The following is a 22,791-nucleotide window of genomic DNA, read 5'->3' as shown; positions in this document are numbered from 1 at the left end:
CATGGTGGTTAGCATCAATGCTTCACAGCTCCAGGGTCCCAGGTTCGATTCCCGGCTGGGTCACTGTCTGTGTGGAGTCTGCACGTCCTCCCCGTGTGTGCGTGGGTTTCCTCCGGGTGCTCCGGTTTCCTCCCACAGTCCAAAGATGTGCGGGTTAGGTGGATTGGCCATGCTAAATTGCCCGTAGTGTAAGGTTAATGGGGGGATTGTTGGGTTACGGGGATACGGGTTACGTGGGTTTGAGTAGGGTGATCATTGCTCGGCACAACATCGAGGGCCGAAGGGCCTGTTCTGTGCTGTACTGTTCTATCTATCTTCAGCTGCTTCATCAGTGAGCTTCCTTCTGAAATAAGGTCAGATGTGGTGATGTTCATTGGCGATTACACAATGTTCAGCATAAGTTCACGACTTCTTACACACTGAATCAATCCTCATGCAAATGCAGCAAGACCTGGACAATATCCAGGCTAGGGCTGAAAAGTGGCAAGTAACATTCACGTCACACAAGTGCCAAGCAATGCCTTCTTCAATAAGAGAGAATCAAACCATTATGCCTTGACATTCAATGGTTTTACCCTTATTGAATCCCTCACTATCAACATGCTGCGGGTTACCATTGACCAGAAACTGAACTGAAAGAACCATATAAATGCTGTGGCTACAAGAGTAGGTGAGAGGCTAGGAGTCCTGCGCTGAGTAACTTATATCTGACTCCCAAAGGCATGTCCACTATCTCCAAGACACAAGTCAGGAGTACAATAGAATACTTACGACTTGCCTTGATGAATGCAGCTCCTCAAGAAGCTCAACATCATCCAGAACAAAGCAGCCTGCTTGATTGGCACCCCTTCCACAAGCATCCACTCCCTCACCACCAGCGCACAGTGGCAGCATTGTGTATCATCTACAAGGTGCACTGCAGGAACTCACCATCCTTAGCCGCACCTTCCAAACTCACGACCACTATCGTCCAGACATCAAGGGCAGCAGATACATCAAAGCACCGCCACTTGAAAGTTCCTCTCCAAGTACTCACCATCCTGACTTGGAAATATATCACCGTTCCTTCATTGACACTGGGTCAAAATCCAGAAACTCCCTCCCTAATAGCACAGTGGGTGTATCTACACCTCAAAGACTCCAGTGGTTCAAGAAGGCTTCCCCCCACCAAATTAGAGATTGGCTACAAATGCTGGCCCAGCCAGCAGTACCCATATCCCATAAAAATGAAGAAAATCTAAATCAAAATTCTGCTTCCCGTATCCTTACTCGCATTAAGTCTCATTTATCCTTGTGTTCACTGAGCTACATGTGTTCCTGGTTAAACAACACCTCAATGTTATTATTGCTAGAATTGTTTTCAAATCCTTCAGTGATCTGTCCCCTCACTATCTCTATAATATCCGCCAACCTACACCGCTCCCAGATGTCTCATCCAATTCTGGCCTATTGAGAATCCCTGATTCAGTAAAGGTGGACCAATAAATTGATTAAAAAGGGAAAAATACAATGTGAAAGTAAGCCAGTGTAGAACATAAAAACTGGCTGTAGAAGTTTCTACAGGTATATATAGGCTCAGTAAGGGGTACAGTATGTATACAGTATGTAGAGGTATGTGTAGGTACAGTAAGAAACAGGGAAATTTATAATGGTGATCAAAGAAATGGCTGAGCAACTACCTTTGTACTTTGCTTCTGCCTTCACAAAGGAAGACATGAATAATGTACCAGACGTTCTGAGAAACACAAGTTTTTGTGAGGAGCTGAAGGAAATCAGCATCTGGTAGCACAGTGGTTAGCACTGTTGCTTCACAGCTCCGGGGACCTCGGTTTGATTCCCAGCTTGGGTCATTATCTGTGCAGAGTCTGCAAGTTCTCCCTGTGTCTGCGTGGGTTTCCTCCAGTGCTCCGGTTTCCTTCCACAAGTCCCAAAAGACATGCTTGTTAGGTGAATTGGACATTCTGAATTCACCTTACATGTACCCGAACAGGTGCCGGAATGTGGCTACTCAGGGCTTTTCACAGTAACATCATTGCAGTGTTAATGAAAGCCTATTTGTGACAATAAAGATTATTATTATTAAATTTAAGTGCAATGAGGGCATGTTCGGTCTTTGCTGATGGCGATGGACTGTTTTCTACCTCGCGGGGCAGACTGGGTTTGATCCCCCACCATTATTTAAGATCAATAATCCGTACTTCTGTGCTTGGGGATGAGATTAACAGCCATCCCGCATCCAGAGCCCCCGGAACCCGCAGTCTGGAACTGGGAGAAGCAGAAAGAATGAAGAGAAACAATATACTGTAATCTAACACTCATGGCAACCTCCAATCCACCTCTATTGCTGAGATAGTAAGATAGAGTACCCGTCCCCCGTTCCCCCCATGTGCTTGCAGGTTCCTGCACCTTGATCCAGCTTTGCCGAGGTGTGGGACAGTCCAAGGTGAGTGATTTGTGTATTCAGGGGAATGGGGAGGGGTCACCTCCTGCCTCGGGCTATGTTGTAAATGCTTCCTCCCTCGTCTTCCCCAAGGCCCTCTGAACACTGTGTTCAGATGTCTGTTGGGTGGGCCTCACTGACCTGTACAGGTGCATTTTCCTGTACCTCGATTCACTGTGAGAACCAATTGATTTATCAGCTACCCTTCGCTTAATCAAGTCTTATTAATGCCAGGAATAAATTGCAGGCCAACAGGGCAAAGGCAGAGAGGTGTAAATTCAGGAACATAAGATGAATGAACCCTTAGGGGACAGTGACCACAATATGATAGAATTTACCCCGCAGTTGGAGAGAAAACCTAGGATCAGATGTAACTGTATTACAATTGAATAAAGGTAACTGCAAATACACGAGGGAGGAGCTGGCCAAAGTTTATTGGAAGAGGAGTCTAGCATAGAAGACAGTGGAACAGCAATGGATTGTGTTTTTGGAGAAATTCATCCCAAGGAGGAGGAAATGTGCTAAGAGGAGGATGAGGCTTTCATGGCTGACAAGGGAAGTCATGGACAGCTTAAAAGCAAAAGAGAAAGGAAACAAAGTGGCAAGGACCAATGAGAAGCCAGAGGGTTGGGAAACCTCTAAAACCAAGCAGAGAACAACTAAAAAACAATAAAGGGGGAGAGGATGAAATATGCGTGTAAGCTAGCTAGTAATATAAAAGAAGATAGGAAGAGTTTTTTTCAATATATCAAAGGTAAGAGAGAGGCAAGAACAGACATAGGACCACTGGAAAATGAGGCTGGAGAACAAAGAAAAGTACAGCACAGGAACAGGCCCTTCGGCCCTCCAAGCCTCTGCCGATCATGATGCCCTAACTTTAAAAAAAACTTCTGCCCTTACTCGATCCATATCCCTCTATTTCCTCCCTATTCATATATCCATCCAGGTGCCTCTTAAATGTTGCTAATGTGCCTGCTTCCACCACATACTCTGGGAGCGTGTTCCAGGCACCCACCACTCTTTGCGTGAAAAACTTACCACACACATTTCCTTAAACAACCTCTTCAAAAAAGTCACCCCTCAGCCTTCTTTGTTCCAAAGAAAATAACCCCAATTTATCTAATCTCTCCTCGTAGCTACACTTTTCTAGCCCTGGCAACGTTCTTATTTTTTTAATACACTTTTTATCGAGTATTTTTTTGGCGTTGTAACAGCAGCAATATAAACAATGTACATGAAAATATAAACATAGTGCAAACACCACCTCCCTCCACAACAGGTCCCGCCATTAATTAACCCCTAATCTACACTAACCTAAACCCCCCCCCGGTGACGATTAATTCTCCGCGAAGAAGTCGATGAATGGTTGCAACCTCCGGGCGAACCCTAACAGTGACCCTCTCAAGGCGAACTTAATTTACTCCAGACAGAAAGCTAGCCAAGTCCGATAGCCAGGTCTCCGACTTCAGGGGCTTTGGGTCTCTCCAAGCTAATAGTATCGGTCTCCGGGCTTCCAGGGAAGCAAAGGCTAGAACGTCTGCCTCTTTCTCCTCCTGGATTCCCGGATCCTGCTACACCCCGAAAATCGCCACCTCTGGACTCAATGCCACCCTTGTTAATACCGTGGACATGACGTCAGCAAACCCCTGCCAAAATCCCCTCAGCTTCGGACATGCCCAGAACATGTGGACATGGTTTGCTGGTCCTCTCGCACATTTTGCACACCCATCTTCCACCCCAAAGAATCTGCTCATCCGGGCCACTGTCATGTGAGCCTGGTGAACGACCTTGAATTGAATCTCGCTCTTCCCCATATTAAGCTTATACCCCGAAAACCGGCCGAATTCCACCAAAATTCCCATGATTTCTTCCATCCCCTCAATTGGATCTGAAACATACAGAAGCAGGTCATCCGCATGAGGCCCCCCCCCCCCCCCCCTTCCACCCGGACCAGCCCCTTGAGGCCCTCAGAGCAATTGCCAGCGGCTCTATAGCCAGCGCAAACAGCAGTGGGGAGAGGGGGCATCCGTGTCTCGTCCTCCGATGCAGTCTAAAATAGTCTGAAGTCGTCCTGTTCGTCCGTACACTTGCCACAGGAGCCTGGTACAGCAACCTGACCCAGTCAATAAAGCCCCTCCCAAATCCAAACCGCCCCAGAACCTCCCATAAATAATCCCCCTCAACCCGGTCAAAAGCTTTTTCCGCATCCATTGTGACCACTATCTCCACCTCCCTACTTTCCGGGGGCATCATGACCACGTTTAACAGCCTTCTTACATTGGCCACCAACTGCCTACCCTTAACGAACCCCGTCTGATCCTCCACAATGACATTCGGTACACAATCCTCAATCCTGGAGGACAAAATTTTGGCCAACAGTTTGGTGTCTACGTTCAACAGGGAAATCGGCCTATAAGACCAAAGCTCCGGGTTCTTGGCCCATTTCAGGATAAGCAAAATGGTGGCCTGTGACATTGTCTGGGGCAGAACCCCTCTTTCCCTTGCCCCGTTAAACACTTTCATCAGCACCGGTCCAAATATCCTGGAGAACTTTTAGTAGAACTCCACTGGGTACCTGTCCGGTCCCGGGGCCTTAACTGACTGCATGGCCTTCAGACCCTCCACTATCTCTTCCAACCCTATCGGGGCCCGCAGTCCTTCTACCAGCTCCCCGTCCACCTTCGGGAAAGTCAGCCCCTCCAGGAAGTGCCTCATCCCAGGGGCTGGTGTAGCTCACTGGGAAATTGCTGGCTTTTAAAGCAGACCAATCAGGCCAGCAGCACGGTTCGTTTCCCGTACCAGCCTCCCCGGACAAGCGCCGGAATGTGGCGACTAGGGGCTTTTCACAGTAACTTCATTGAAGCCTACTCGTGACAATAAGCGATTTTCATTTTCATTTCATTTTCATCCCCTCCTGCCCCACAGGAAGTTCCGACCTGGACAACCTGCTGTAGAAATCCCTAAATGCCTTGCTCATCCCTGACGAGTCTCCAACTAAGTTCTCATCCCCGTCAAGTTTCTCTATTTCTCTAGCTGCCTCCCTCTTTCTGAGCTGCTGTGCAAGCATCCTGCTGGCCTTCTCACCATGCTCGTAGATCGCCTCCTCGCCTTTCTGAACTGTTCCACTGCCCTCCCAGTGGTTACAAGCCAAACTCCGCCAGTAGCCTTCGCCGTTCACTTAAAAGCCCTATCTCTGGAGTCTCTGCGTACCTCCTGTCGAGTTGTAGAATCTCTTTCACCAGTCGGTCCATCTCTACCCTGTCCGTCCTGTCCCTGTGAGCCCGGATCTAGATCAGCTCTCCTCTCACCACTGCCTTCAGCGCTTCTCAGACCACCACTGCTGAGACCTCCTCCATATCACTTACCTGCAGGTAATTTTGTATGCATTTCCTAAGCCTCTCGCACACCCTACATCTAACCTCCATTGCGGGCGCTGATTGCTATCTTTACTAACCTGCAAGTCAACTCAGTGTGGAGCATGGTCCGAGACTGTGATCGCAGAATACCCGTGTCCACCACCCCTGCCAGCAAGGCCCTACCTAAAACAAAGAAATCGATCCATGAGTATACCTTATGCATGTGGGAGTAGAATGAGAACTCCTTCACACTCGGCTGTCTAAATCTCCATGGATCCAAACCCCCCCTACCCCCGCATCTGCTCCATGAACCATTTCAGTTCATTTGCCATTGTTGGCAACCTGCCCGTTTTCAAGTATGACGGATCCAGGCTGGAATCAATAACTGTATTAAAGTCCCCGCCCATGATCAGCTTGTGCGAGTCCAGGTGCGGTATCTTCCCCAACATCCTCTTTATAAATTCCACGTCATCCCAATTCGCCGCATATACATTAACCAGCACTACATTCATACCCTCCAGCTGACCACTAACCATAATATATCGACCCCCCCCCCCCCCACGCATCCGAAACTATTCTACCCACCTCAAACATCACCCGCTTATTAATGAAGGTCGCAACCCCTCTAGTCTTTGTATCCAGCCCCGAGTGGAAGACCTGACTGACCCAGCCTTTCCTCAATCTAACCTGGTCCACTACTCTAAGGTGCATCTCCTGCAGCATTACCACATCTGCCTTCAGTCCAGTCAGGTGCGCGAGCACAGGTGCCCTCTTAACCGGCCCATTCAACCCTCGAACATTCCAGGTGATCAGCCTAGTTGGGGTGCAAAGTGTTCCCCCCTCCTCCAATCAGCCATCCCCTTGCTTGGGCCCGTCTCCAGCCCATTGCCGTGCCTCCTCTGGCCAGCCCCCCGGCCGTCCCCGCCACCGACCTCCTCTCTGTCCCTCAACCGAAGTCCCTCCCTCGTCAGCAGAACAACCCCCCCCCCCTCAACAACACCACTCTGAAACCTAAACCATACAATAAACTAAACATATGCATACCCCCCACTTCGCTTCCGTGAGCTAGCTCACCCAGCTAGCTTGGTGGCCCCCTCCCCGGCGCTAAAAGTGACCCACCTATTGTTCACTCACTCCCCTCCCACCCTGCTCATACAAACAAATTCACTCATCTAACAATCCCCACACAATCACTCAGCAAACACCAAAACCCAAACAAGCACGTCTCCATCCCACAAAAGTGCACATCAAAGAAAAAGACATTGCCAACATCCACCAAAAGAAAACACGAAAACGAAAAAACTTTCCCCCCCCCCCCTTCTTAAACAGAACTCAAAAACAGAAGAGAAAAAATAAAAAAAAGAGACCCATTATAAGCCAACAAGTTGCATCAAAGTTCGAGAGTTCTCAGCCCCTCACCAGTCCTTTTCTTTTTGCGAAGTCCAGCGCGTCTTCGGGCGACTCAAAGTAATGATCAAAACCAGCCATGGGGCTGGTTTAGCTCACTGGGCTGAATCGCTGGCTTTTAAAGCAGACCAAGCAGGCCAGCAGCAGGGTTCGATTCCCGTACCAGCCTCCCCGGACAGGCGCCGGAATGTGGCGACTCGGGGCTTTTCACAGTAACTTCATTGAATCCTACTCGTGACAATAAGCAATTTTCATTTCATGATGCTGGGCCTCATATGTGACCCAGAGACGAGCCGGATACAGTAGTCCAAACTTCACCTGTTTCTTGAAGAAGATTGACTTAACTTGGTTGAAGCCTGCCCTTTTCCTAGCCACCTCCACACTCAGGTCCTGATAAACCCGCAGGATACTGTTGTCCCATTTACAGCTCCGCGTTCGCTTGGCCCACTGAAGAATACCTTCCTTGTCCAGGAACCTGTGGAATCTCACCACTATTGCCCTCGGAGTGTCCCCCGTTTACGGCTTCCTCGCAAGCGCTCTGTACGCTCTGTCCACCTCCAAGGGTCCGGAGAATGTCCCCTCCCCCAGCAGCTTTTCAAACATACCGTCTAAGTATGCCCCAGCATCAGCTCCCTCAGACCCCTCCGGGAGCCCGACAATTCTTAAGTTCTGCTGACGGGACCTATTCACTAGGTCCTCCACCTTCTCCAGAAGCCTTTTCTGCTGGTCCCGCAACATCTCTACCTCCAGCTCCACCGCTGTTTGATGCTTCTCCTGCTCAGCCAGCGCCTTCTCAACCTTCTGGATTGCCCGATCCTGGGCGTCCAATCTGTGCTCCAGCCAATCAATCGACTATTTAATCGGGTACAAGCAGTCCCGTTTCTGCTTGGCAAAGTCGTCCTGGATGACCTGCTTCAACTGCTCCGTTGATCGCTGGGCCGACACATCAGGGGTCCGGTCCTCGGCCATGCTGTCTCCTGCTCAGCACAGCGCTGGGCTATCTTTCTATTTCTGCCTTTTCGTGCACTTCTGGTTCTTTTCTCCATACACAGATACGTGGAAACGGTGCCCAATTGCCTCAGCCTTCGAATTTCCATTTAAAACCGGAAAAAAAGTCCGGGGGAAAGGTCCAAAAGTCCAACCAGAGCTGGAGCCATCAAATGTGCGACTTACTCCGTCATAGCCGCCACCGGAAGTCCCCCTGGCAACATTCTTGGAAACTTTCTCTGCACTCTCTCCAGAGCAATTACGTCCTTCCTGTAATGTGACCAGAACTGTCTCCGGTTGTGGCCTCACCAATGTCTTAGACAATTCCATTTTGCCTCTGCCAATGAAGGAGAGAATTTCATAGTCTTTCTTAACAACCTTGTCAACTGAACTGCTGTTCTTAGGACTTGTACGCCAAGATCTCTCACTTCATCTACCCCTTGTCATATGTTCCCATTTATAATGTACTCCCTTTATGACCTCCGTAAATGCATGACTTCACACTTCTGGTTTTTTTTCTTTTTTTTAAATATAAATTTAGTGTACCAATTCTTTTTTTCCAATCAAGGGCAATTTAATGTGGCCAATCCATCTAACCAGCACATCTTTGGGTTGAGGGGGTGAAACCCACGCAAACACTATCCATATGGATAGTGACCCAGAGCCAGGATTCAAACCCGGGTCCTCAGCACTGCAGTCCCAGTGCTAACCACTGTGCCGCGTGCCACCTTGACCTCACACTTTTGTGTTAAATACCATCTGCCACTTTATCACCCATTCCACCAATCCATCGATATAATTTTGGAGATTATAGCTATCCTCTACACCAGCGGTGGGCAAACTTTTCCGTGCAAGGGCCACATTCAGAAATTCACAATTTCAAAGGGCCGCATAGTGTATTAAGTAAAATAATTAATATTTAAAATAGCCAAAATAAAAGGTCTTTAAAGAAAAAAAAACATTTATTTGAAAAACAAAGTACCTCAATAAGTAACAGAACAATGTCAATGAGAATGATGCATCTGACTGCAGTCATTTACCAGTTTGTTGAAATCAGGTGCCAAATTGCTTGTGCTGATCCTTAACACTGACAGAAGCACAGCCTGGCCGAGTCAACGATAAAAACGCACGTCGTGGGGTGGATGAGTGGGGCTGCCTTATTGGTCGGTTTAGTTGGGTGTGCGACCAATAGGAGTCCAGGTTACAAACAATAATAAGGCTTATTGTTTGTAACCTGGACTCCTATTGGTCGCACACCCAACTAAACCGACCAATGAGACAGCCCCACTCATCCACCCCACTACGCGCGTTTTTATGCGGCCCGCCAATGAGGTGCCCGGAATCATAACCGGCATTTTTGAAAAGCCGCAGGGGAAAAGCGGCTTTTCCCCAGCGGCTTTTCAAAAATGCCGGTTATGATTCCGGGCACCTCATTGGCGGGCCGCATAAAAACCTTTGTCGGGCCGCATGCGGCCCACGGGCCGTAGTTTGCCCACCCCTGCTCTACACTGTCCACCACTCGGCCAATCTTTGTAGCGTCTGCAAATTTCCCAATCGTGCTCCCCACGTTCACATCCAAATCGTTAATATATAACATAAACAGTAAAGGTCCCAACACACAGCCCTGTGGAACACCGCTTGAAACAACTTTCCAATTGCAAGGACAGCCATCGATCATTACCCTTTGCTTCCTGTCATAAGCCAACTTTTTATCCAGTTTGCCACATTACCCCATGGGCTTTCACTTTCTTGATTATTCTGTCATGTGGGACTTTGTCAAATGCCTTGCTAATATCCAGGTACATCACATCCACTGCACTACCTTCAACAACCTTTCTTGTTACTTCCCCAAAGAATTCAATCAAATTTGTGAAGCAAGACCTTCCTTCAACAAATCTATGCTGACTGTCTCTGAGTAGTCCATGTGATAGATTATCCTATTTCTCAGGATTGATTCTACTAATTTGCCCACTACTGACGTAAGACAAACTGGCACTAATTGTTTGGCATTTCGTTAATCCCTTTTTAAACAATGGGACCACATATGTATTTGTTCAGTCCGACGATGCCTCCAATGTATCTAGGGAGGATTGAAAATCAGTCTCAGGGCATCTGCTATCTCCTCCCTGACCTCCTTTTGTTTTAATCTTTATTGTCACAAGTAGGCTTACATTGATATTGCAATGAAGTTACTGTGAAAAGCCCCTAGTCGCCGCATTCCGGCACCTGTTTGGGTACATGGAGGGAGAATTTAGAATGTCCAATTCACCGAACATCACATCTTTCGGGACTTGTGGGAGGAAACCAGATCACCCAGGGGAAACCCACGCAGACAAATGGAGAACATGCAGACTCCACACAGTGACCGAAACCGGGAATCGAACCAGGGACCCCGGAGCTGTGAAGCAACAGTGCTTCCGTGCTAGTCCTTAAGTAGCGCCGGAAACAATCCACCTGTCCCTGGTGACTTATAAACTTTCAAGGATTCCAATCCTTCTCATTGTTACATACAGAATACTGAGAGATCGAGATACAGGGATCGTGGAGATGATGTTTCCACTAGTAGGAGAAACTAGAACCCGAGGGCGCAGCCTCAGACTGAAGGGACGATCCTTTAAAACAGATGAGGAGGAATTTCTTCAGAGGGTAGTGAATTTGTGGAAATCATTGCCACAGAAGGCTGTGGAGTCCCAAGTCACTGAGTGTCTTTAGGACAGAGATAGGTTCTTGATTAATACGGGGATCTTGGCAGGAGAATGGGGATGAGAAACATACCAGCCATGATTGAATGGTGGAGCAGAACCGATGTACTTCTGTCCTCCATGTATTATATATTGCTCCATCATGTTATCACATTTCAATAACACATTTCGAAATGTTTGCTCCTCATCCAGAGGGTTTCATCAGTTTAAAGTCACAAACACAAAGGTCCACTTTTCTCCTGGCGCTTCACACCAATCAGCTTTCACAAATGATGCAGAGTGTCAGCCAATGAGGGAGATCGGAGGCTAAGCCCCGCCCCCCAATTCACTCCGATTGGTTGGAGGACCAGCCGCCCCGTCCACACCCCTCCTCTTCCTATTGGTCAGGAGCATCCGTCAATCCTTGGGAGCTGGAGCATGCGCAGTCCGTGGAAACAGACGGTGAGAGCTCAAGTGAGCGGATTTAAAAAGCGCGTTTTACAGAGACTGAGTGCGGATCCGGAGCTGGAAACAACCCGTGAATAGCGGCAGGGCCCGCCGGTAGGTTGAGAGGCTTCATAAGCCTCAAACCCTCAATAGGGAGAGATGGGTCCCCTGTTTGACAATCACTGAGGCTTTTCATCGGAAACCGGCCCAATTTAACCGCCGCCATATTTATAGGGGCCAATAAACAAGAGAGCGCATGTCCGGGCAATGAGCATGTATGGCGGCCATCTTTGTTAGGGGCAATGTGCGTAATTGTGACCAGACATCTCAAGAGTGTTCCCAGGGAGAGGGTTGAAGCTGGTATCCAGTGAATGGAGATTGCAGCAGGGATTGCAAACTGTGTCTTCAGTCTTTTTAATATTTAATTAGAGTTAATTTGTCATCAGGGAGAGAACCAGAGTGGGCCATGAGACCGATCCCAGGTGCAACTTAGATGGGGAGAAAGAAACCCTGGAATGTTTGGAGAAACCACCTTCACCATTGCTCATTACATCCCCACAGCTTAAGTTTTGGCCGTGAGGTTAACATCTGCTATTCTGTGTGGTCGGTCAGGGTTTCAGAGTTATGACCGAAGCGAATGATCAAACATATTGTTATCTACAGTTGTACAAATTTGATAAAAATATACAGAAAAAATTGTCCTAAATTTAATTGGGAGCAGGGAGAGTGTGGGAGAAGGATTCGAAGTTTTAGGAAACAAGAGAGGGAAAAAAATGTTCCATAGGAACTGGAATTGTCTGTTCTAAATTTATATCCTATCCTGACAGTGATGGCTCTTGTAAATTCCTTTTACAGAGAATTAGGAGGGGAGGACTTGCAGACGGGAAGATCAAACCAAACATCACATCAAGATCTAACAGTCACTCAATTAATCAGGATCTGAATTTCATCGTCTTTGGATGTGGAAGGAGAAATGTTTAAAACATCAGTGTGACTGTAAAAGCTCCGAGACACACACAAGTGAGAGTGTTCCAGTGAACTGAGTGCGGAAAGTGCTTTCACCAGTTACACAGCCCCAAGAAAATCACACCATTCACAGCAAAGAGAAACTACATGTGTTCTGTGTGTCGACACAGATTCACAACTGATCATCAAAACTGGACACAAGGACATCTGCACCATGGAGAAACCATGCAAATGTAAGGACTGTGGGAAAGGATTCAATTACCCCTCTCTGCTGGAAGTTCATCTGCGCACCCACACTGGAGAGAGGCCATTCACCTGCGCTGAATGTGGAAAGGGATTTACTCAGTTATCAAACCTGCAGACACACCAACGAAATCACACCGGGGAGAGACCGTTCACCTGCGCTGAATGTGGGAAGGGATTTACTCAGTTATCTGACCTTCTGACACACCAGCGAAAACACACTGGGGAGAGGCCCTTCACCTGCCCTGAATGTGGGAAGGGATTCATTGGATCCTCTGACCTCCTGAAGCATCAGCGAATTCATACGGAGGAGAGGCCGTTCAGCTGTAAGTCCTGTGCAAAGAAATTCAGGTCATCTTCCAACCTCAATGTACACCAGCGTGTTCACACTGGAGAGAAACCATTCAGTTGTACTTCCTGTGGAAAGAGATTCAGGTCTTCATTCCACCTCAAAGTACACCAGCGCATTCATATTGAAGAGAGACCATTTACTTGCTCCAAGTGTGGGGAAGGATTCACTCAGTCAGCCAATCTGCTGAGACACGAGCGAATTCACACCGGGGAGAGGCCGTTCACCTGCCCCGAGTGTGGGAAAAAATTCATTGGAACATCTGACCTACAGAAGCACCAGCGAATTCACACTGAGGAGAGGCCGTTCAGCTGTACTTCCTGTGGAAAGAAATTCAGGTCTTCATTTCACCTCAAAGTACACAAGCGAGTTCACACAGGAGAGAAACCATTCACCTGCTCCGACTGTGGGAAGGGATTCATTCAGTCAGCCTACCTGTTGAGACATCAGCGAGTTCACACTGGGGAGAGACCATTCACCTGCTCCAAGTGTGGGCAGGGATTCACTCAGTTATCCTGCCTGCAGACACACCAGCGAGTTCACAAGTGACTACAGGGATTGGATTCTGCTGTTATTCCTACTTTTAATCACATCCAGGATGGAAGCATGTTCGTTCTGACAGCTGTGATTTATTTCTGTTGAGGTTAATAATCCCTGTAAATGGGCTGGAGTTTAATATTCTGGATCTATAGCTAATTGTGATCTGGGGGCTGCATTGCCCTTTAAGAATCGCTGTCTGTGATCTTTTCCCATCATTCACAAATTCACATCAGAAATTAGTTTACAACAAGATTCTGAACTTTTCCTCCAATCTTAAATTGATCTTTGATATGAACTCTACAATTCAGTTCTTGAGAGGTTCCACTGATTAACATCTCCAGTTAATCCTTGTTGAGAATTCTTACTGACCTGCGCATTACACACAGTAAAACCTTTGTTATCCAGCTGAAAGAAGAGGAATGGGCATTGGTGGAGAATCAAGAGTTCGCAAATTTTACCCCACCCGCCTGGAACAAAATCACCTCAGCACGGACTGCAAGAGATCACCGTCTAATAACCCTTATAAAATCTTCAGATATTTATGGAGTATTATAGAAATATCTCACTTTCTCTCTCTGTTATGAAGAAATCTTCCACAGCAGCTTGCTGGCTGACAAATACAGGACAGGCCTGTTATCTCTGCCAAGGACATGTCTCTATCACAGCTCCTGAAACAAGGCATTTCTAATCCTGATGTGTTAGGATCTCATGACCCATACGTAAACCAACTGACTATGTAAAAGTTAAAACAGGCTCTCAAGAACAAAGAGATTTTGAAGTAATCAGTACTGGCTCCAGTCACACTCTGGCTCACACCAGTTAACCGTTCAGAGGAGACTGCAGCCGCCAGCTATGGAGAGCAGCTCTCACTCTGTGTCATCTGTCCATTAGGGCAGCACGGTAGCATTGTGGATAGCACAATCGCTTCCCAGTTCCAGGGTCCCAGGTTCGATTCCGGCTTGGGTCACTGTCTGTGCGGAGTCTGCACATCCTTCCCGTGTGTGCGTGGGTTTCCTCCGGTTGCTCCGGTTTCCTCCCACAGTCCAAAGATGTGCAGGTTAGGTGGATTGGCCATGATAAATTGCCCTTAGTGTCTAAAATTGCCCTTAGTGTTGGGTGGGGTTACTGGGTTATGGGGATGGGTGGTGGTGTTGACCTTGGGTTGGGTGCTCTTTCCAAGAGCCGGTGCAGACTCGATGAAAAGTGAAAATCGCTTATTGTCACAAGTAGGCTTCAAATGAAGTTACTGTGAAAAGCCCCTAGTCGCCACATTCCGGCGCCTGTCCGGGGAGGCTGTTACGGGAAATGTAATGATGGGCCAAATGGCCTCCTTCTGCACTGTAAAAAATCTATGAATTTGTCCTCTGGGAAAGGTAAACTGTTCTCACCTATCATGGGTCATGTGTTTTTCTGTATACATCTCTTCCACAGCATATTTAAACTGTTGCTTCTCAATAAACTACTTTAACATCACTTCTGAGCTCAACTCCCTTTTTGAGAATCTGTGACTCCCAGACCAAAATCTTAAAAGCGGTGTTCTGAGTGGGATGCCAGTGGTTGAGATCATAGTCTTGAGAATCAACAGTCTCATTTCAACTTGAATGGGAACTTTTGAAGTGAAGTCAGGAGTTTAAAATGGCATTGACATATTACAGGGAATGACTACTAAGTAGTCTGACAGAGAAAACAGGCAAGCCGGGAGTGGGAGATATCCTGGGGATTGGAGAAGAGGGTGACTTGGATTCTGAATCTATCCTCAATAGGATTTGTAAAGCTGTTCAGAAAGGACAAATTAAGTTGAAGAAGGTCCAGAATCGGGAGTAGAGATCACCGGACCTACAAAGGACAGCTTGTACTGGGGAGGGTATAAAAATAGTGTGAGGCTCGGTGCCTGCACTTACCTTCGGGAGCAGAGACTAGTGGATCTGCGATGAGCAGCTTGTACTGGGGAGGGTATAAAAATAGCGTGAGGCTTGCGGCCTGCACTTACCTTCGGGAGCAGAGATTAGTGGATCTGCGATGAGCAGCTTGGACTGGGTAGAGTATAAAGACAGCGTGAGGCTCGGGGGCTGCACTTACCTTCGGGAGCAGAGACCAGTGGACCTGCGAGGGATACCTTGTACTGGGGAGGGTATAAAGACAGTGTGAAGATTGGGACCTGCACTGCTCCTCGGGAGCAGAGACCAGTGGACCTGCGATGGACAGCTTGCACTGGGGAGAGTATAAAGACAGTGTGAAGCTTGGGGCCTGCACTGACGCTCGGGAGCAGAGACCAGTGGACCTGTGAGGGAAAACCTTCTCGAGGCTCAGGAGCTGTTCAGGCAGCGAGCTCAATTTGAGAAAAAAAATCAACAGTGATGTCACAGGAAAACGGTAAACTGATTGATCGGTGATTAACTGATATTAGGGACTGTGTCTCAATAGCTGAAACTTCTGAAAAAGACAACAGTTAAGCAACGAAGCTTGGATAATGAGGGAGAAGTGAATCTGAAAGCAGAACCAGGAAATCAAAAGAGCTGATTGGATTAGTACATTTAAATATTCTAGAATAACAAGGAGTGGAGAAGAAGGGCCCTCGTTAATATTAGTTAATACGAGTTAATATTATTTGATATTAAAAGGATGAATTTAATTTAAAGTTTAAGACATGGCAGCAGAGTGCCAATCCATAGTCGGCTCTTCTTGCTCCATGTGGGAGACCAGGATCATTCCCAGGGCCAGCATGTATGCAGGAAGTATCTCCAGCTGCAGCTCCTGGAAGCCCGGGCTTCGGAACTGGAGCAGTGGCTGGGGACACTGTGGAACATCCGTGAGGTGGAGAGTATTGTGGATAGCAAGTGCAGAGATGTGGTCACACCGCAGGCGAGGGATGGTGATGAGGTATAGCTGGATGTTGTCCGTGTAAATGTGAAAAGTAGCATAGTTCTTTTGGATGATGTCACCTACTGGCAGCATGTGGATGAGAAATAGGAGGGGTTCCGGCGGTTCCAGGCTGCTCCTGGAGTTCCTGTGAAGGTAAGTTCCCGTGCGACACATTCTGCTTGTAAAGCAAATACGTATTTCTTTAGTTGTCTTAAATCCAAGCTCGCTGGCCTCTGTCAGTGTAAACAGTTTCTCCCAATCTGAACTAACAAACTGCCCGATCCTCACTCCCTGACCACACATTCATAATTCTGAAGATCTCAGTGAAATCTCCGTTTGACCTTCTTTGCAATTCAGTTTATGTTGGATTTTGATAGATTGTATCCTGCTCACTAAACCTCCAAGCATTATTTACACAATACCCAGTGAGTGAGTCACTGTTACAGCAACTTTTTAAACATTTTTCAGTGTAAATTTCTTTCATTTTATTGAAAAGCTGACTGTTGTGAATCTAAAAATGGGATTTGTGTTACCGAGTGACTTCTTTCCCATTGTTTGTCCATCAGGTTTGCAATTCAATATGTTAGATATTGAAGCAAATCTGATTTCAAAATGAGGACATAAAGCAGGTAAATATTAAATCCAGGAACAAATCCTGAGGAAAATGGGTCACATTATTTGGAAGGAGGTGCAGTTAAGAAGCGGAAGCTGTGAATTATGTTATTTGATTATTGAGTGGAAAGCATTGGTTCTATCGGTGTCTAGTGGTCAATTTCCTTCTCCCCCTTGCTGTCACGCAATTATCCCACTGTGATAACAAATGCAGATTAGCTGCATGCTCACCTAGCTGAATTAGTACAGCATGATTTCAAGGTTGGCTGTTAGAGCACCACATTGGATGTCATTGCTTTTAAACTTCGCTGCGTTCATGGATGAACTCCAGCTCTCCATTCCTCCAGCAGTGTCACTGGTCAAACTGAGTCGGTCTTCATCCTGCTTTGTTAATATCGCAGTTACGGGTTTGTGAGTGAAAACTACAGCCACTTTACTGGAAGTGTGAATAACAAGTTGATCAGAGTGGCCTTATCTACAATGAATGATGACACTTTAAAAGTGAAGCGTTCCACTCAACCCCTGAATCAGCAAAACTGCTCAGAGTCACAGAATTAGAATAGTAATTTCCTGGGGGGACTGATAATGACGGGTCCACGTCAAAGATCAGAGAGACATTTAGAACTCCCCTGAATATTTTATAAATCAGAACTAAGAAGTTCTTCCTGTGTGACTTGGATGAGGTTTCTCACTGAAGTGTTTATGCTGGGTAACAGAGGGGAAGGATTTGAGATTTTTCAGTGTGGGACAGAAGTGATCTGGATGAACAGAGAAGCAAAATATTCCCAGAGCAGAGCAAGCTGATTCATACAGAATGGCTCTCCCATCTTCTATTCCTTTATTTGTTCCATTGATGTCTTGTTCTGTTTTTCACCATCATCCCTATTGTTATTTCATCTCTCCTGCAGTCCATTCTTTTACAGAGCTTCCCTCTTGAACTTTCATCCTGACCTGCTGAGTTGTTCCAAAATTTTTTGATTGTAAATTCAAGAGACACTTGGTAAAAATTGTGGAGGTACGAGAATAAGTATAAGTTAGTCACCAATATATTTAACACATAGCTCAGGAGCAAGCAGAGATAAAACCAAGGAACTCCATCAAACATTCAACAAAGCTGGCAACATTTGTGGATTGAAAAACAAAGCTGGCAACATTTGTGGATTGAGAAACAAAGCTGGCAACGGGCAGCATGGTGGTGCATCGGGTTAGCCCTGCTGCCTCACTGCGCTGAGGTGCCAGGTTCAATCCCGGCTCTGGGTCACTGTCCGTGTGGAGTTTGCATATTCTCCCCGTGTTTGCGTGGGTTTCTCCCCCACAACCCAAAGATGTGCAGGGTAGGTGGATTGGCCACGCTAAATTGCACCTTAATTGGAAAAATTAAAATGAAATGAAAATCACTTATTGTCACAGGTAGGCTTCAAATGAAGTTACTATGAAAAGCCCCTAGTCGCTACATTCCGGCACCTGTTCTGGGAGGCTGGTACGGGAATTGAACCGTGCTGCTGGCCTGTCTTGGTCTGCTTTAAAGCCAGCAATTTAGCCCTGTGTGCTAAACCAGCCCCTGGGGACAGACCCATCATTATCAGTCGCCCAGGAAAAAATGAATTAGGTACTCTAAATTTATTTTTAAAACTGTGCAACATCTGTGGATTGAGAAACAATTAACATTTCAGGTCTGCGCACTGATGCAGTGCATTTCTAATGAAAGCTCACAGATATTGTATTTCTCCCATCTAAATAGGCAAGACCAAATCAGCTTTGCAATATTTTCTGTTGTTATTTCAGATGTCCAATATCCTCAGTATTTTGCTTGTTTACCTGGAGAGTGTTGTGAATGTGGAACCCATCTCAGGAGGGCTTGATAGCCACGTCTGAGCTGGGAACCCAGGGGTTAAATCTCACCATGAAAATAGTGTTCACCAGCTGAAAACGGAAAGAGATTCCCTCAGTCATCCCATTTACTGACTGACACAGCAACATAGTCACACCAGAGACTTCACATGTGAAAATGGAGTAATTCAGTTACCCCACCTGTTAACACCCCAGTTTTAAAATCTCAAAGGTTTTGATCTACAATCAGTGCATTGTTACTGTCAAGATACGGTTTCAATGTAACATCCCAAGAGGGGAAAAATACATTTGTTCATTACAGCAGTGCAGACTCCAGTGTGTTTAATTGTAAGGATTTGTTCTGTTAATTGCACCTAGGCAAGGACTATGGTGCTCTGCACTTTGGTTGCTGCATTAGTTATTCTAATACTTGTAAATATTGGTCCCGTGGCTCCAATAGTAATTGAATCACAAAACGTTATTTTCTGTTCAACAGTATCATGTTTCAATGGTGGTTCTCCTAGCCAGCATTGGCAGCGGGTCAGAATATGCTCTCCTTCATTACAAGTGCCGCTTGCGCAGGTGCAATGGCATGTTCAGGAAAAGAGAATGCGCTGCTTGGGTGAGGATCGGCGCGTGCGCAGTGCTAGCAAAGCAACTGCAGGACGTGGAGTATTTCGACCCCGCAACTCGGGAGGAGCGGCCTATTGTCGGAGGGTGATGGAGGCTGCAAAAACAAGTGTAGAGGCCTCATAAAAACCCATGGAAGAGATTTAATTCCGAAAAAGAATCGATCGGTCCCACCTACGCACCAAACGGGGCCGCAACAGCAGCTGCCTGATTTGAAGGCCCCAAGTTAACGGCCGCCATCCTTATAGGGGGCAATGTATCGAAGGGCGCATGCGCGTTCCAGACAGCCGGAGAAGAGAATATTGTGAAGTTTATCCTGGACTGACACTGATGGATTTTGGAAACTCATTTTACACGGACTGAGAGGACTTCCATGCAGCAAACACCAAAGATTGCACAGTGGTTAGCTCTGCTGCCCCACAGCAACAGGGACCTGGGTTAAATTCTGGCCTTGGGTGAGTGTGTGGAGTTTGCATGTCCTCTCCGGGTCTGCGCGGGTTTCCTCCGGGTGTTCCTGTTTCCTCCCACAGTTCAAAGATGTGCCGGTTAGGTGGATTTGCCATGCAAAATTACCCCTTAGTGTACAAAAGATTAGGTGGGGTTATGGAGATAAGGTGGTGCAAGGTGCTCGTCAGAGGATTGGGCCCTTCTACACTGTAGGGATTCTATGGAAACTCAAACTAAGGGAAATGGTTGTCTCCAATCAAATTACATCCTGGTTGACGCTGATGGATTGGAAATTAATTTCACAGGGATTTGGAGAATTGAACCCAGCCAGAGAAAAGGGTGAGAAAAAACTGGGAGTGGAACAAGGAAATAGTGGAGACTGTGTCAAGGGTTTGGATTTCAACAGGGGGAAGGGAGAGTGTATGTGGAAGGGGGGGGGGGGGGGGGGGGGCAAGAAAAGAAGAAATGTTCCAAAGAAACTAGATTTTTTTTGTTATTATATTTTTGCATTGTACTGACAGTGATGACTTTTGTCAATTCATTTTACAGGGGATTAGAAGGGATGGATTTGCAGATGTCAAGCGTCATCAAGCATTAAGATCTGCTTGTGTCACTCGATTCATAGGGATCTGAATCTGTTTGACCTATTTGAATGCGGAAAGAGAAATGTTTGCTTTTGCTTGTTCTGTCTGAAGGAAAATATTTCAAACATAAGTGTGACTAGAAAAGCACCAAGACACACAGCCAAGTGAATTCCAGTGAACTGACCGTGGAAAGAGCTTTAACCAATTACACAGCCTGAAAAAGATCATACCATTCACAGTGAGGAGAAACTGTGCACATGTCTGTGTGTGGCCACAGAAATGTAAGGACTGTTAAATAATTCAATTATCCACCTCAGCTGGAAATTCATTGACGCATGAAAACTGGGGACATCACCATGGAGAAACCATGGAAATGTGAGGATTGTGGTAAAACATTCAATTATCCATCCTTACTGAGAAGCCATCGACGTATTCACACTGGAGAGAAGCCATTCACCTGCTCTATGTGTGGGATGGGATTCTCTCAGTCATCCACTCTACTGACACATCAGCGAGGTCACACTGGGGAGAGACCCTTCAGCTGCACTTACTGTGGAAAGAGATTCAGATCTTCATCCCACCTAAGTGGACACCAGCGCTTTCACACCGGGGAGAGGCCATTCACCTGCTCCATCTGTGGGAAAGGATTCACTGTGTCGTCCAACCTGCTGAAACACCAGCAAATTCACACCGAGGAGAGGCCGTTCAGTTGTACTTCCTGTGAGAAGAGATTCAGACATTTATCTGATCTAACTGCACACCAGCGAGTTCACACTGGGGAGAAACCATTCACCTGCTCTGTATGTGGGAAGGGATTTGCTCAGTCAGCCACCCTTCAGTCACACCAGCGAGTTCACACTGGAGAGAAGCCGTTCAGCTGCTCGGTGTGTGGGAAAGGATTTGCTCAGTCAGCCACTCTTCAGTCACATCAGCGAATTCACACTGGGGAGAAGCCATTTAGCTGCACTGACTGTGGAAAGGTGTTCAGGTCTCCATCTAATCTCAATGTACACAGACGTGTTCACACTGGGGAGAGGCCGTTCACCTGCTCCGTGTGTGCAAAAGGATTCACTCAGGCAGCCAACTTGCTGACACACCAGCAAGTTCACAAGTGACTGCGGAGATTGGATTCTGCTGTTATTGTTGCTGTTAATCTCATCCAGGACTGATAGACTGACAATATTTGATTTATTTATGCTGATGTCAACAACCCTAAAGCTGGCTGGTGTTTAATATTTTGAATCTGTCACTGATTTCCAAGGCTTTGTCTCCCTCATGAAAAGTTCCATCTCTGATCTTTTGCCATAATTCAGGAATTCGCATCAGAAATTAAATTATGCCTGGTTTCTCAAGTGGCTGGCGCTGGCTCGCTGCCTGCACACTGGCCTCTCAGTCCGGCTCAGGGAGCTGGGCAATGACAACGCTGTTCAACATTGGAGGGGCGGTTATATCAGCTTTTGCAGATCTCTGAACAGCAATGTGCACTTGCGTGCTCTTGCCACAGAGTAGGAGACATCTGCCAAGGCTGAAGGAAGCTCAGTGGTTCAGGTCACACAGTCCAGGCAATTTGACTGGGCATTGAACAAATTGGATTCATCTGTTTGGAGAACAGGTCGCATCCCAAAAACCCTGCCGTTGAAGGTTTTTCATGACATTTGGCGAACAGGCTTTCCCAATGGCAATCGAGCCTGACTGCTGTGACTATGTAGCTGTGGTTCTCTGCTTCCAGAGATGCAACTGCCAGAGTGAACCGATTTCACTCAACGAATCTGGGACAAACTACAAGACCTAAGTGTTGCTTTCAATGTGAGCCACTACTATGCCTATCTTCAGTGTGCCTATCTTCAGAATGAATACAAGTTTTCACCAACTAATTTTCTGACAAAAATGGAATCTGCAAATGTGCAAACTAACAGTTCTTTTCCAGAGACTGATAACAACATATTGTATTGAAGGGGATATTGAGGCTTTATGAAGAGCAAAGATCTACCAATTACAGATGTGGTGTTCAACTCACTGGTGACCTGGAAGGTGCAAAGGGCATTCTAACTGTGATGAGTGGTGCAGGAATTGAGCCCAGTCCAGATCCCTATGTTGCACTGCTGAATGCATACACTGATAAGGGACCTTACAACACCAGGTTAAAGTCCAACAAGTTTGTTTCAAACACGAGCTCGTGTTTGAAACAAACCTGTTGGACTTTAACCTGGTGTTGTAAGACTTCTTACTGTGCTCACCCCAGTCCAACGCCGGCATCTCCACATCACTGATAAGGGAGATATTGAGAAAGTGAAACAAGAAACTGGAGAAAATTGAAAACACAGATGCCAGCCTGATGGATAGGGACTTGACGCCTGGTCAAGTCTGGCCATCCACAATATGCTCAGGATATTGTGGAGCGGATGAGACA

The 22,791-nt window shown here is 46.7% G+C and overlaps 2 protein-coding genes and 1 pseudogene across 2 annotated transcripts in view; all 3 read left to right on the top strand.

Moving 5' to 3' along the window:
- LOC119951503 (zinc finger protein 850-like) overlaps positions 1-14,423 on the top strand; it is a 33,713-nt gene extending 19,290 nt beyond the window's left edge. The window contains exon 4 of the mRNA XM_038774709.1: positions 12,346-14,423. Within this exon, the coding sequence (XP_038630637.1) occupies positions 12,346-13,425 (1,080 nt within the window). The 3' untranslated portion in view covers positions 13,426-14,423. The remainder of the gene's footprint in view (positions 1-12,345) is intronic.
- A 4,946-nt stretch (positions 14,424-19,369) lies between these two features.
- On the top strand, positions 19,370-22,652 carry LOC119952004 (zinc finger protein 235-like). The gene is made up of 2 exons (XM_038775462.1): positions 19,370-19,805; positions 20,347-22,652. The coding sequence occupies exon 2, from the start codon at positions 20,717-20,719 to the stop codon at positions 21,494-21,496; it is 780 nt and encodes a 259-aa protein (XP_038631390.1). The 5' UTR covers positions 19,370-19,805; positions 20,347-20,716; the 3' UTR covers positions 21,497-22,652.
- LOC119951502 lies at positions 21,576-22,663 on the top strand (annotated as a pseudogene).
- Positions 22,664-22,791: the final 128 nt, after the last annotated feature.

The sequence above is a fragment of the Scyliorhinus canicula genome, chromosome 17 (genome assembly GCF_902713615.1).
Source record: "Scyliorhinus canicula chromosome 17, sScyCan1.1, whole genome shotgun sequence".
NCBI classification, from domain to species: Eukaryota; Metazoa; Chordata; class Chondrichthyes; order Carcharhiniformes; family Scyliorhinidae; genus Scyliorhinus; species Scyliorhinus canicula.
The sequence above is the reverse complement of the archived record's forward strand: the minus strand, read 5'-3'. Positions and strand labels throughout refer to the sequence as shown.